The sequence below is a fragment of the Bombus terrestris genome, chromosome 14, assembly GCF_910591885.1.
Source record: "Bombus terrestris chromosome 14, iyBomTerr1.2, whole genome shotgun sequence".
Classification (NCBI taxonomy): Eukaryota; Metazoa; Arthropoda; class Insecta; order Hymenoptera; family Apidae; genus Bombus; species Bombus terrestris.
In genome coordinates, this window is record NC_063282.1 from 7,955,545 (window position 1) to 7,971,978 (window position 16,434).

At 31.9% G+C, this 16,434-nt stretch overlaps 2 protein-coding genes and 1 long non-coding RNA gene across 8 annotated transcripts; 1 reads left to right on the top strand and 2 right to left on the bottom strand.

The window, feature by feature from the left end:
* The first annotated feature begins 9,535 nt into the window (after positions 1-9,535).
* On the top strand, positions 9,536-11,247 carry LOC110119892. The gene is made up of 3 exons (XR_002308411.2): positions 9,536-9,873; positions 10,758-10,881; positions 10,964-11,247. It is a non-coding gene; the product is annotated as an uncharacterized LOC110119892 (long non-coding RNA).
* A 59-nt stretch (positions 11,248-11,306) lies between these two features.
* LOC100642659 (coatomer subunit zeta-1) lies at positions 11,307-12,877 on the bottom strand. 6 transcript variants are annotated; one of them, XM_048411964.1, is made up of 6 exons: positions 12,746-12,877; positions 12,071-12,316; positions 11,858-11,991; positions 11,698-11,788; positions 11,556-11,564; positions 11,307-11,465 (listed from the first exon to the last, which is right to left on the bottom strand). In XM_048411964.1, the coding sequence occupies exons 1-6, from the start codon at positions 12,761-12,763 to the stop codon at positions 11,418-11,420; spliced, it is 546 nt and encodes a 181-aa protein (XP_048267921.1). In that variant the 5' UTR covers positions 12,764-12,877; the 3' UTR covers positions 11,307-11,417. The 6 variants fall into 6 exon arrangements, with proteins under 6 accessions (XP_048267921.1, XP_048267920.1, XP_048267923.1 ...); XM_048411963.1 differs by having other exon boundaries at positions 12,551-12,837; XM_048411966.1 differs by lacking the exon at positions 12,746-12,877 and adding an exon at positions 12,435-12,567.
* Positions 12,878-13,069: 192 nt separating this feature from the next.
* On the bottom strand, positions 13,070-15,640 carry LOC100642939 (sulfide:quinone oxidoreductase, mitochondrial). Its single transcript, XM_003400782.4, has 9 exons — positions 15,405-15,640; positions 15,061-15,166; positions 14,864-14,966; positions 14,529-14,753; positions 14,254-14,454; positions 13,979-14,188; positions 13,711-13,897; positions 13,402-13,648; positions 13,070-13,318 (listed from the first exon to the last, which is right to left on the bottom strand). The coding sequence occupies exons 2-9, from the start codon at positions 15,162-15,164 to the stop codon at positions 13,243-13,245; spliced, it is 1,353 nt and encodes a 450-aa protein (XP_003400830.1). The 5' UTR covers positions 15,165-15,166; positions 15,405-15,640; the 3' UTR covers positions 13,070-13,242.
* Between the last annotated feature and the right edge of the window lie 794 nt (positions 15,641-16,434).

Here is a 16,434-nt window from a genome sequence, read left to right on the forward strand (position 1 = left end):
GAAACGTTGCAACAATTAACGCAACTTACCCTTTCACGACTAAAATATGTAAAAAGAAAAACGTGACATTTCATCTTGCTTCCATCGTTATTTCCTTTCTCTATAGTATTTCCTTTTCCTCCGTTTCTTTCTCAATCTCCCTTTCCCTCGCACGTTCACGACCACCAGGGGGGTAAGATGGGGTTGAGTCTCGTTACTGCAGCGTCTCGCTTGTGTTAGTGGAAGTTTACATAAAGAAGTAAATAGACAGGTGTGCACACAGTACGTACACAGGGGTATCGTTGGTGAAAGGTCGATGGCGCAGTGAGAGATTCAACGGGGTTGAGGGGGATGAGAGGGTAGCAAGGTGGTAGGTAGCAATAAGGTGCTGGGCACCGCGCTGTTACGACCCCTGATCTAGTGATGTCATGTATGAGGGAACAGCTTCGTGTACTTCCACCTTGAAAATTATACGAAACACTTGCCACGCGTTTCATCCAACTCACTCACTCTCTATCTTAATACTTTAACACTTTGATGAAATACGCTATGTACACATATATACCATCTTTCTTCCTCTTCTTCTTCTTCTTCTCCTTCTTCTTCTTCTTCTTGTATTATCTTGAAAGTTAAATGAAAGCAAATGTCGATATTATTAATTTATTCTCGGAAATATAGTCCTTTATTTATTTACTCGAACCTTAAGATAGTTCGAAATTCTCTAAAATTTTCTATGTATTATTTGTATATATAAATTATTTATATATTGTACTGTGAAATAGTACGTTTAAAATAGTAATAATAGAACTTTGATAAATAATTAAGTTAAATTTGTAATTTAAAAGTTTAGGGAGTAATACTTAAGGGTAATACTTAAGTGAATGTCAGAATAATTAATTTACTAGTTTCGAACATAACTTTCTATTTATTTTCTTGAAGTTGAAATATAAAAATAACAAGTTGAAATAGAATAAACAAATATATTAGGATAATAAGTACGCAATAGAAAAAGTTTAGAAGGTACACGGTTAAATTATATTTGTAATTTATAAATTTCTGACCGAAATATTAATTTTCTGTTCGAACAAATTGAAGTAATATTTTTGCTACGAGGTTATTTCAAATTTGTAATTTGCAAATTTATGGCTGGAAATTTAATATTCTATTTAAGCATCGAATGGACAAAAATAAAAATGAAATAGAAGCGATACTTTTCGAAAGAAATTACTTTTAGTTCGTGCATATTCCATACGAATTAAAAAGTTTCGGCGTGGATAGTTTTTGGAATGGAATAAGCGCTAAGAGATGCATAAGATATTGTTATAGTGTTTGAAATGGAAACACGGTTTATGTAAACTGCGTTTATGCAGATTCTGAATTTAATTATATACGCGGCGGACGAAACTATCGCGCAACCCTGGTCCTAATTGCCAAAATGCTTACTAATTAACTAGCTCGCATAACCCAGATCATTATATCGGTTACTAAGCTCTAAATACCATGCTTCTCCGTCTACGGAATATACTGTACCCACCTAATCTTTATCTTACATCTTCATTTTAAAATGATCAAATATAGCATGATATAATAGAAAATTATACCTTTTAATGCTATGGACGCATATATGCGTCCAGCGAAAGCTATCTGTGTGGATTAAGGACGCATACATACGTTTATTAATTTTTCCGACCTTTCTCGCGCTTCAGATTCTTTCATTAGTATATGAGATGATGCATGTGCATTTTTTAACAACGATAATAAACACAAAAATGAAAGTCCGTTTATCTTCCGTATGCTTCGCGGAGAGTTGTAATTCTTATTACACCGCAAGAATTATACGAATAATATCTTTTTGTACTGCGTTGTCGCCATTTGGCGACATTTTAAGTGGATCTAACAGTTCCATTGTAGCCGCTGTGGCGACATTCTTAGTGAAACTAACAGCTCCATTATCGCCACTATGACAGCATTATAAATACAATTGTAAATAATCTCGGAGTAACTAGTAGTCCATGTAAAAATAATTAGGAGTTCCTGATAGATTATCGGGGTGCTCGGAATGCAAAAGGATATTATAGTATATAAATCATTATATTACTTTTTATTAAAACAAGTATTCTATCCCTAACGATCGCAACCGATAGGCGCGTACCGTCCACGTAGATTGCTTCCGCCGAGAATATTCAGCACTCAAAAGGATAATATTGATACTAAAATACATAAAAAATAACAAGAAGAAGAAGACTTTAATATTTAGACTAACTTTAGAAACATAAAGAAGGTATATAGATAATTCTAGAAGTATACTTTTAAAAGCTTTCTAAATACTTTCTGAATACTTTGAATACTTTGAAATGACTAATCGGCAAAATACACGGAATATTTTAAACGATCACAGAGACGGAAGATATAAAAATTCTAAGTACGTGAAATTAATATAGAAACGGAGAAAATGTTGAAAGATTCGCGATATCGCAACTAACAGAATTGCATACATTCAAAAGAGAAACAGACTCAAGAAGAATCAACAAAGATGTGAAAAATTCGCAAGAAGATACAGAAAAATTGAAATGAAAGATCGTACAACTCCCAAATAAATATTTGAAACGTATTAAGCATAGAAATTTGTAAGAAAATTTGTAAATCAATAATTAATAAGCTTTGATAGGAGCGAAGAGGATAGTCGACGAAGACAGGTTATTTTCGCAGAATGATTTCCAAGGCGTAAAATCTTGAAAGGAGCGTCAAGTAAAAAGGAAGAGCCGCCGGGGGCCATGATGGCTCTGACCTTTCTCGCTTATCTGCGAGGCCAGAGAGAGAGAGAGATATCCCGGGTCAATACTTCTCGGGAGGGTTTCCACGAGCAAAGAGGGGATCGCTTGGCCACCCCTCGTTTCTCTGCTCGCCGACGATTGGCGCTGGCAGGAGGCGGGATGCTAGTTCTACAGGGGTGGAAACAACAGATAGATATTTGATTGTACGAAACAACTTTACCGAACCATCCACACTGCCACGCTTACGTTTACATTCGATAAACTGCTAAATAATACAAGAATATATCATTCGCCGAACATCAACGTTTTCAACATAGTCGTTTCTTTAACATTATCCTGTTCTTGGATGAAATTATGTAGAATCTTGAATAGACGTTAATAGCAGTTAATTGGTGCTTCATAATTAAAATCATTGTGTGATGGTATAGATCTACAATGGAAGCGAGATTCACCTCTAGTCCCAATTCAATCAACCCTTATTCGATTTATTTTTCTATTAAAGTTGGAATCTTGGTTTAGACTATCTAACAAAGGATTATTCTATTAAGAACATGAAAGATAGGTGTTATTAACTTGCAGTGTGTTTATTGTAAGGTAAAATGTCTGGATCGAGTCGACCAATCCTTGATTGGTTGAGATTTTTGCTGAATGTAAAATATCTTGGTTCGAGCAATCTAACGAAGGGTTGCTTTATTAACAATCTAAATAATACATATATATTATCAATTTACAGTTCGTTTATAGTATGAAAACGTTCAAATTTTATTACCTTGAATCTCGATTCGGTCAATTCCGTCAATCCTTAACTGCTTCGGAGAAAAGGAAGCTTCTCACAGATCGATTTCAAATTCTGAAAAATAGCAATACACAGTTTAATAACAATCTGAAAGAGCTCAATATAAATACGTCGACCGACGGCTTGACTTTGGTGAAACATCTCACGGAAAATTTAGTGAATTACTTTCATTTGATATGCTTTTTCTATAGAAGACTTGTCGTATAACTTGTTCTGTTTAAATAATGAAAAATAATTAAAATTAACAAAGGAAACAATACTATTCTATGTCGGCGGATATTAAATTTAATTTCAATAATCGTGATTTATCTTTTCTCGGTTAAGCTCGGCAAAGCGAAGGGAGAGGAGAACGACTTACCACACCTCGTTTCAGTCCTCGACGACGATTGGTTCTGGCAGATCCCGGAGGATGGAGATAGAGAAGGTAGCATAGAAACGAAGGCGGTAGAAAATGTTGCGGGGTGCCTTCAAAGAAGAGAAGAGGCGACGACGAAGGAGTGACAAAGACAATCATTCGCCCTTGAGATGCAAGGGGCTGAGACGACTCGTGAAACACCATCATCAAGCATTCATAAGGTGTAGTAGCCTGTTTATCAGAAAAATGCTTCCCAGTCTCCCGTGAATTCCTGACGGAATAACTGACGCGTGTCAACTTTAACAATTTTTGGAAAAGTAACCCTTTTCTAAGTTCTTTGTGGAATCTTTAACTATTCCGTTTTTTTTTTTTTTTTTTTTTTATTATTATCAAATTGAAAGATTTATAGCAATCAAGATGTAGCTGCAATATTTAAATTGTATTTATTGAAAGAGAAGAAGAGATATCAGTCAATCAAGATTGCATCTTGAATTACCTTGTTCTTTTACGCATTTGAATTACTGATCGTAAGGTATATTGTTTTATATTACATTCCCAATATAAATTAGATTTTTTTATAGGGAGCCCCATTCAACTGTTCCTGTCTATAAAATTGATGGTTCTACGAGATGACTCTTTTATCCTCTCCTTCAGAAACTAATGATGTGGGCTGAACGGTGCTCCATCCTGCAGACACGAGAAAATAATCGTCATCCATCAACATGGAATCGATATCGTGACATCTTTCGATTTTTCTTATCCAGAAAATAATCCCCACTCGATTAAGAAAAGATGCTCGAGTAGGTACTCTTCAATTATTCTATTATGTTCAACAATTACTAAATACAAAAATTTGCTCCTTAACACTTACTTGAACGATGAAAGAAACATGATTATTTTTAAGTCAAATCTATTTACTCGGTGATATTATCATTCGTTAGTACTTACAAAGAATATCGGAAAAGTTTAACTTTAATTACAAATCTTTGCTCATAGCCAGTTACGAATCTCCAAAATTAGAAGATATAAGAAATACGACTATTTTTAAATCAAATCTCTTACTCGACGATTGCTTCATTAACATTTACAAAAACTATCAAAAAAATTCACCCTTCTGCTCGTAGCCAATTCCAAACTACCCTCGCCTCTAAAAATCATGCAGTGTACCAAAATTATACCAACGGGAGCTCCAATATCGTGACGATCACCGAAACCGAGCAACGAGAACATATCGAAGCATTCGCGAAATGATTAAATCCCATGGACGAACGATGATTTCGATCGGATTTAATCGCGTTTCACTTACAGCCACGCCGTTTCTACTTGTCACCTACGGGCTACGGCAATTTGGGATCCCTGGCACGCATAAAGCTCACGAATGGTGTAACATATGTGGATATAACCCCCCACGATGCTTCGTAGGGGTTGTTGTCACCATCGGTGGCTATGTCCGTTTTGTCATTGGAATTTGATGATCCACCACCCCGTTGGGGCTAGCTACATAAATATTTGCCTGGTAATCCCTTCATGGATCCACTTGCCTCCTCGACAGTGTAATTCCCTCCGTTCGATCTTCTATATCACACCCTTTCATTTTATCGCCAGCCTCGTCAACGATGCTTTACGATTTGCGTTTTCGAATAAAAGTCCCCATCCTGGTGGCTTCACTGTAATAAAGACACGATTCCAGGATTACGATTTTGGTCTGTGTACAGCCTTTATCTGTATTTTCTATATTTGCTCCTTAACACTTGTGCCATACGAGCGTTAACTACCAGTGTGCTGTATACATATATATTTATTTATCTATTTATAATTTTCAGATATTTGGAGGATATTTGATTTTGCTATAGCCTACAATTATTGCTGTTACAAATTGATCCAATGGTTCGTTCAACTTGCGAAATCAAATATCTATCTTGAAGAATTAGTTACTTTTATTGGATGAACGTCATCCTCATTTTTTTCTAACTTGGTGTAAGTATTAACAGCGACATGGTGATTTTATAAGTAATCTTACATTCAGGTACTTGGAATACTTTAATTTAATATTTTATAATTTAATATTTAATATTTAATACTTTTTTAATATTTAATAAATAAATAATTATTTAGTTTTTAATATTTGGTACCTAATACTCGACATTACAGATAGCACAGGCTTCCTGTAAAATTTGTTTCATTGGTTTGTTCATTCATTTGTTTCATTTGTTTCATTGTTTCATTTGTTTCATTTGATTTTCTGCAAAGAACAAAAATTTCTATAAACACGGTAGACAATAAATCAAGAGAATAATTCTCTTATGGGAATATGTAGCGACAGTGGAGAGAAACATGAAAGCTATTAATCATGTCTCGATGACTCTATGTCACAGCAGACAAAGTCACTGCATTATACATGATTATCGTTTTAAATGGGATTAGATGGGGATTTATGGAATTTATTGACATATGCTATCCTCTAATAACATATTATACTATACTACTAGTGCCGACAAATGTCTATACACTGTTATAAAGTATCCAAATAAAACTATGAAATAAAATAGAAAAATATTAGTTCATTGTACATCATAGTAAAATAATATTTTCCTGTTTTATTTAATATTTTTATTTATTTCTTCTTTTAAATATCTGAGCGGTAGATGCTAACAGATAGACATCAAATCAATCGACATAAGTTACTACTAGGGGAACGTTCTTCTTTACATATGGTAACGATCCTGTTTATTTTGCAGAGGTTCACTGCACTTGTCGAAAGGGTAATCCGTACCTGCTGTCGTCCGAAAGACAAGGGTATAGATAGGGTTCAGCCTTGTTAATAAAATTAATGTACCATGAAATCGTTGAATCGGTGATCCGAGTTTATTACCTATGACGACTTTTGTTCACGCACTAGAAGAATTACTACTATTGTTGATTTCAACGTATAGAAACTTCGCCTATGATATTTTAAAAAGGAAATAATCGTATAGTTATTCATTTTATTGGATCCCCGAGACCCGAGACATACGATACTCACTTGAAAATTGCATTAATTGAATGCAGGTATTTTTTAAATGATTACTACGATAGCTAATAGTAATTAATTATATTCAGATACTTAATAATAATTATACTTTTATATACATTTCTAGGTGTTATATAGACGATGTAACAAAATAATAATTAAACTGTGTTTATACAAGTTGATATTTTTATAACACGATTAGAAAAGTGGAACCTATTATGCTATTTTGTATATTTTATATACTTTTGCGTGTAATATGCATTCTGTACATTTCTGTACCTTTAAATTTCCCATGAACGCATCCATAATCTACTAATTATGACATCTAAAAATAATAATAATATGTCTAAAAATTCTTACTGAAACGAGATTCAAACGTATTATTGTAAATCCACTGGTCCCGTTATTGCTTCAACCAAAGAGGACTACCGCTATCATCGAATCAAAGAGGCAACGTCAGTCACCAGAGGCCTGGATGAATATTTTCTTGCTCGAGAACAAATCCAAAAGTTGTGGAATTAATTTAGCCGCGAGACCATCCTCCATGCACGACGATCCTCCACGTCAAAGTGTCGTCGTTATCAACGTCCTGCTCACTTCTCAGCTGACATATCGTAAATCGTGGATCGACGTGTTGCCGCAAAAAAATCGTTCCAGTGCAAGAGAGATCGTAGCTGTTTTCTCCTGCAATCTCCAGGAAAATGAACGCCATAAATAAGCACGGTCGGCCAATAATTCCGTCGCGATCGAGCAACAAGAGTTTTTCATCGGTGCAGGCAGAACGGGGTGGCGGACGCGGCTAGCGATAGGACCGACTCTGTTCGTTCTTTGTTCGATTTTATTACATTTTTTTTAGCTACTAGTCAATTAATAGTATTAGTAAATTAACAAATTACAAATTATACATTATACAAGATTATGTAGGATTATTATTATATATAGCAGTCCTATATATAATCCTGTAACTTGACTTGTACAATTTCATGAATAATGTTAGTATAATTCTGCAAACGAGGATTAAAGTTAATGAAATGATCTTCCTATCCTAGCTCGATGCTATTTTCTACTTACATCGAGTAATTGTAATTGTAATTGTCACGCAAAAAGGTGTATAATCTTAGTACAAATTAATGTAAACACCAGTAATAGGTCTGGTCCATTTCGAATCTAAAAGAACCTGTAATAATTCCTCACAATAAGCTCCGTTTGCAAATCTGTAACAATTTTCCTTTACGATTAATATTCTTTAAATACTTACAATATATATATTGTAAGTATTATATTATAAGTTATATTATACTTATATTATATACCTTATATAACATAATATAAATATATATAATATAATAACTTATATTATACTTATATTATAAGTATTATATTATATTATATATATATATAAAGACCATTATTATCTAATACTATATCATATAACAACATACTATAATATATAATGTTATTATATAATATTAACATCAATAGAGTAATCGTTGATAGAACAATCAAACCATTGGGTCAGCCGGAAAGTTCATTGCGATTTCTAAGGAATTTGGTCGACATGAAAGATTATATCGAAAAGTTTCTCGCCGAAAGACCTGAGAGGTTCTGGAAGGATGAAATTTTCAAGTTGCGTGAAAGGTGGAAGAAATAGCATTGTTGTGGAACAAAATAGCATCAGAGTAATTCAATCGAAATGTAAATCACTCGATATTAAATCGAATGGTTAAAGGAACGATCGTGTAATCTTAATTGAATTTAATTACTAAAATCAAGAGACGTATGTAACTACTATCTTATCTTATATAAATGCTATCCGATTACATGGTTCTTTTATAAATCGACGTAATACTTTCATTTCATAAAATATAGCAAGGTGGAGGAAGGAGTAAAAAGTAAAAAGTAAAAGCTCAACACGCGGACGTGTTGATCCCATCGCTAGTGGCAAGGGTAAAAGCACGATTGTAGGGGAGGTGGAGGAGACGATGTCGATGGTAGGAGGATAGTACGACGCGTTTTGTAATCAAATCTAAAATTCCCAACGCGGAGGAACCCGATGAAAGAGTAACCAACGAACACAATCGAATCGGGCTACGAGCATGTCACTCGACTTCGAATAAGCGACCACTGTCCTACGCTCTCTACGTGTAGTTATCTGCACACCTTTAGCCTTCCTCCCGCTATGGCTCAACCTCAGATTTCCCTAGGGGTTGGAGAAAGACAAAAAAAAAGGAAAGAAAGAACTATCGCACCCCTTTTACCCTTCAAATGAGTTAAAACAACGTGCAAACGCCTAAACTTTGGAATTATCAGAAAAATTGATTTTCCTAATTATAAGAAGAATTATATTTCTTTTAAATTGACTGGACATTTGTTTCGTTCGATTTCTACTTTTTTGTATTTCTGATTGTTTGCACGCTATACGAAAGATTCATAGGAATTGACGCGTTTGTGTAACTGGCATAGGTATACGGATAATAAGATCCGCTGTCACTCATTTCTTTTAACTTAAATCACGATTTCGTATTAGGATCGTAAAATTAACAAGGAGGTTAACGTCTAGTAACTATATGTACGTACCTATATGTACTGTGTGTGTATATATATATATATATATATATATATACACATATGCGAACATACATATTACATGTACGCATTGATTTTAACTCTAACGTATAAATTATTTTCGCCACTGTGAAAGATAAGGTTAAGGAAAGAATTATAACTCAAGCGATCTCAAGATGGCGGTAATAAAAAAAGAAAGAAGAGGAGTCTGGTAATAGTCATCTTGATAACTTCTTCAAGGACGTCGAAATTGCGTTGCATACCAACGCATGTATTTCCTAATTATTATATCTTAGACGCAGGCCCAAGCACGACCTAGACTCTAGTTTCAGGCTTGGTTTACGTCGAATTAGATATTGTTTCGGTTAATGCTTCCCTCTATTGAATAGAACTTGTAAATATATATTTCATAAGTTAAAGGAAACGTAGAAAGAAACTTTAGAATCAAATTTGAAAACTGCAAGCATGAAACTTCGCAAACTAATCCTCTTCATTAGCTTCTTTTGTTAATGACAATTTGTTCGATTTGTAGGCAATGAAACACTATCACCACTATGAAAAATTGCTATGAAAGTAAGTAGCTATGAAAGTAGCTATGAAAAATTGAACTAATCGCTATTGGTATCTTTGTCACAAACTATTGCTCTCCTTGTTTAACGCTAGACATATGTCTTCGTCGTACACTATCGCCCTTCTTTGATTACGGATAAGTATGCTGCCATCTATCTATACATACTCTAAATTGCAGTTTCTTTGATCTTAGATAGATAGCAGCACATGTCTCGTCCAAAGACAAAAATCGCATTCCTTGCCCTGAAACGAATATCGGACGAGCCATGTACTGCAATTTAGAGTACGTACAGATAGATGACAGCATATGACTTGTCCGTAGACGAAGAGGGGTGATAGTGTGCGAAAAAGACAAAAGTATTAAACAAAGAGAGCAATAGCGTGTTAGGAAAATAGCAATAGCTATTCCACTTTTCACCGCTGCATTTTGATAGTGTTTCACTATTCGCAAATTGAACAAATTTTCATTAGTAAAAAACACTAATTAAAAGGATTAATTTGCGAACTTTAATGATTGCGTATTTTGAATTAGTTCCTTAGCTTTCTTTTTACATTCCTTTTAACGTACGAAATGTGTGTATAAGGATTTACAAATTTTAGTTAATCGGCGGAAACACTTATAACCAATTATGTGTGACTAATGCCAGGAAAAATTGTTATACAAATTATTTTAATTGCATATTATATTAATCTCGAATTATTCCTTAGGTTCTAGGTTTTTGCTTTAAGCTCTTAAATGTTAAAAAAACTTCGCTTATGAGCTGAGAAGATCTTTAATCTTCGCTATCTGCTAATTGAACATTATTAAAAATTACTTACATGATTTACAAAAGTAATTATTTTATATATGTCGTAACTCGTTGTTTCTATTACAACTACTAATGAAACTATATGTCGATATTCGTTTATTCCAGAACAAAGTTAAACGAGTGTACTGGAAGTGTAGAATGAAGAAGAAAGCTTCTAATATTACGCTCGTGTGCGATGTGTGTAATACGTAACATTTCAAAGGAATGCATGCTTTTAAAAAACAGTAATTTAAAAACTATTTTTTTCTTTAATATGCATCAGGATGCAACATACAAAATAAGTACTAAATGAAGAATATAATGATAATGCTGAACATATTGATATTAATACATAGTTTCCATTATAAACCTTATAAATAAATACTATAATTTATGAATTTAGTATAGAACATTTAATTGTTTCTCTAACCAAATGGTAATATAACTTAAATACGGAATTTACAAAATATCTAATAAAGAATTTTTTGTTCTTTAATATTTAAACATTACAGGTTCATACAATTTTTATATTTTAAAGTAATAACTTTAGGTATTCAATATAATTTTCTGTATATAAATCTTATTTTAGTAAAGACCACTTGAGTTGTTCTTTCGCAGATTGTAAAACCTAGAACAAAAACAAAATATTTAATGACACAAATGAAAATCCTATGAAAGATTGTTGATAATTCTGCATTTCAGAATCACAAAAACTTACAATCAGAGACTATGCGAAGAATGTTGAATGATGCATGAACACAAGATAAAAAAATCGAAAATGTTTCTATGTGGTAAATGGTCATAAACTTTGTTATGCCATTAAATCAATTAAATATTTTATACTTAATATTAAATATTACCTGTGCGACTGTTTGTTCCCCAAGTGGGATATCATCTGTTCTTAATGCCACCCTTTGAACCACACTCGAGGCATCAGCATCAAGAATAATTCTGAAAAGTTTCAAATTTTTATTTCTCTTTTTATTAATGTTAGCATATTGTTTAAACACTTTTATTTACCCTCCATCACAAATTTCGTCCATTGCTAACATGACTATGTCTAAGCTATCTAAAACAGCTTTTCTTTCAACATTTTTTCTTAAAATTTGACTCACTGAATCATATAAACAATTTAATACACTCATTAAGATCAGCTAAAATAAAATTCAAGAATTAAAATATAACAATATCTTCTATTACTAATATAACTGAATGTTTAGGGTTTGCGCATACCTCATTTTCATGAGAACTTCCCATAACATAAAAGAATAAATCTACGTTACTTCTATAAACACATGTTAAACCATCCAGCATTATAATTTCTGCATTTGCTCTGTGCGTTTTGTTGAAAAGATTTTTTTCAAATGTTTTCTGTTCTTTCGATGTAGGAAATATATTTTTGTCATAATATTTAGCTAATATTCTGTTGCCATCATTGTCCAGAATGGCCATACCCTTGACGGTATAAAGTGTTGGTTCCTATAAATATACAATATATATGTGTGTAAAAATATCTTGCTAAATCATTACTTATTAGAAAATCTTTCTCATGTATGCACCCATATAGGACTCAAGTACAATTTCGTTTAATAATTACACATGTTACGCAGTGTTACGCTGAATTGAAAGAGGTTAGAAAACACTCTCATTTAGTCATCTTTAATAAATGGGGACAGATACGGAAAGCAAACTTAAAATCAGTAGAAATCATACGCGTTGCTGAAATTCGCGATCCTGGTCACTCCGAAGCATTGGAGAGAGGTTATGCTGTACAACTTTCGATGATCCAGCACGATTCATGATTACGATTGCACGAGACGATACTTATATCAAGAATATATTAACAAGAAGTGCACTTTGCTACCAAATCTATATAAAAAAATGTAGAATACTCATTAATAAACCTACCGCTAGCTGACCATCCATGTTTACGTCAAGCTTGACGTGTCACTGCCTACACTACTACTACCACTACGTAAATCGTGCTGTTTTCCAGCCAATTAATTCAATCGTCGTATAGGTTAAACTAATTGTAAAATTTTTCATTTCTAAAGAAGTATCCTTACTACATGTGGCAACTCTTTAATTTTAGTTTCTATACTTACATCGCATTTGCCTATAATATGGTTGCAAACTAATAAAGGAATTGGTTGTAAATAACTTAATAGATATAAAAAAAAATTTCATTTATATGAAAATCAAAAATAACCAAAATTAATATACAGAAACCAATTAAATTGCACATATATGCAAATTCATTATTTACAACTTTACATAATTTTATAAAATGATTATGTTACAAAAATATATGATATATCTTCATTATATATATTATAATTTATTATTATGTATAGATATTTTCAAATATTATACATTAAGATTTAAATATTTAGTCGAAATACTATTTAAATTTTAGCTACTTCCTTCTTTTTTATCACATTTGAATATTTCCTGAAAAATTCAGGTCCATCCCATTTTCCGCTGTAAATTATAATAATTTATGAAGGTCTGTACTTTTTTCATGCAGAAATCGCAAACTTATTCCTAATTTACAACAAATTTACCGAATCATTAAGGTCCAATATAAAAGCGGGAATACGTAGGCTTTTAGTATAAACGTGAAATAATATTCTCGACCTTGATTTACAGGGAATGTTTCCAATGGTTGCAAATTATAATCAAATTCTGCCAAAATACACTTGTTATAACCAGTAACTAAAGGGCAGGATGAATAACCATTGTAAGCCATAATCATTGGTTTACCAGCCAAATCATCCATAATGTTTTTATACAATACTTTTCCCTGAGCAGCTGTGAAAAGAAAAATCTGAAATAAACTATAGTTCAACAATTATTAAAGAATGATACAGTACCTATTGCTGCCATAGTTTTAGAATTTGGTGCGCTAATACAATCTCCGATTCCGTATATGTTCGAGTACTTTGTGTGACGTAGAGTTTTAGGATCAACTGACAAAAATCCTACTTCGTTTGTTAATGAAGGATGTTTTTTCAAAACATCAGGTGGGCCCATTGGTGGACATACATGAAGTAATGAATACTAAACGGAAAGATATTGTAAATTGTAATTATATATTACACACATATATAAGCTCACTTTATATAAAAAATAAAGGTATACTTTTTCAACAAACGTTTCATTTGATCCATCTAATTTTTGAAATACAGCTTCTTCTGTAGCTGGATCTATTTTTATCAGATTAGTTTGAACATTTACAGTAATATTCCTTCTTTTGCAAACATCCCAAAGAGCATCAGCATATTTTTTAACTCCAAATATAACTGGCAAAGCAGTGTTATACACAACCTTTACATTATCGCGTACTTTTTGCTTTGGAAAAAAAATAAATATGAACATATGCACACTGAGATTTAAAAGGTATTATAATTATTTACATTTCGAAAATACTCTTCTGCAATATATGCAATCTTTTGAGGTGCTCCAGGACACTTAACAGGACTGTTTGGAAAAGTAAATATTGCAGTACCACCCTTGGTTCTTGTAATTTTTGGGAACACATTTATAACAGTCTCGGGTCCATAAATCGAGCAAACACCTGACATATTATCTTTAAGACTTTCTATTAAACCTGGTATCTATATATATATAACAAAAAATTAACTTTTTTATTTATTAGTTAAAAGGTATAAAATATTTTGTCCAACCTCACTTTTTCCCAATGTAATTGCAAACCCATTGCAATGATCATGATTTCATATTGAACAATATCTCCATTGCTCATAGTCACTTGATTATGTGATGGTTCAAAACTCATTACATTTTCTTGAAACCACTTTGCATTCTTTGGTAGAGTATCTTTCATTAACTTTTTTGAATGTTCAAAAGATCTTATGCCACCGCCGATCAAGGTAAACATTGGTTGATAATAATGTATCTAAAAAATATTACTCTGTGTTATTTATATACCATAAAATACTTTATTTGATTATAAAAATATTCAATATTTTTATTATTGAAATAAAAATTTGACAAAATATGTTTTACTTCATTTGGTTCTATTATAACAACTTGGTTTTTAAATGTATCAGCGAATTTTGCAGCCATGCTGCAACCTCCAGTACCACCACCCACTACTAATACTTTACACCTAAAGCATTTTTTATTAACATTAATATTGATATGGTTGTGAGATTTTTAACATATCTAAGTTAGATCCTGCTTTTATAAATAATAATACTTACGAATGATGAATATCTCTATATCCATTCTTGATTAATATTTGTCTTTTCAATTTCCAAATATTTAAACAAGACATAGTATGACGTAGGCTCCTAATATGACTCATTCCTAAAATCAACAGAGATGGTTTGATTAAATTATGAAAACATTTATAAAATGAATATACTTAACTATGAAAGAGATGTAAACTTGTAAATAAATCACAGTATCATCTTAATTAATTGATCAGATTAATAATGCAGTTAATAATACAAAAGACTTTTATAGTAAATCATAAAGAATGATCATAATCTCTATTACGTTGAAGAACGTAAGAGATATATTTTTGAATATTGAGGCAACATACCTGTATTTTTATAACAGAAATGTCAATTAAAGGTAATGTATTCTTGTTGAAATTTGTAGAGTAACTGTAGTTTGAATTATATATACTTCTTCAACCTTTTCAATTTTTTTTATAAATGAATAATACACAGATAAAATCTACTTTTTAAAGTCAGAGAATTATAAAGTGAAAGTACATAGCAGTAATCAGACTGATACTGATATTGCATTGATACGACATCGATACTTATTAATACCACTGTACGAGTTTTAATCGTATATCGAATTGTATCGAAATGTCAGAAATCGATCTCTTCGTATCGATATGGATCTCGTACTAAAAATAATCGATTTCTTCGTACGAATATAGATCTCATTTCAAAAAGAAATACTTTTACGGAAATTTGAGTACCGATTTGAAACTTATTATTTAATATTACTAAAGAATTAATATACAATTGAAAAGCTTCATTTAATATTGAACAAAAATACTTTAATTTTTTTTGGTCCTTTAGGATATATACTATATATATTAATACATACTTTTCATGAACTGTACACATATGGAAATTGATTCTGAATGAAATAACAAAGTTCCAATTTTCATTAGCCACACATAAAAAGGAGAAATAATAAAAACAACGTAGATTTTTTTAATCATTCTTTTGCTTCTCTCTTTATTAAGGATAATTTTTTAACGCCGCCTGAAACTAGGCAAGCTTAACTCGGGTCGCGAAAATCATCAGTCATGAGAGAGAAAATAATGATTTTTCTTATTTTTCTTTGACAGCATTGTTCTTAAAAAAGAAAAATAAAGAAATATATACACATGTATGTATATATATGTGTATATTTATATATACATATATATATACATATATATATGTGCGTGTGCGTGTGTATATATATATATATACACATATATATATATGTATATATGTAATATATACACACATATATATATTTGTCCAACATATATGAGTTAGTTCTTAGTATGAAATAATAATTGCACTCGTAATTTGAAAAAATATAAACACCCACCATAATCAAAG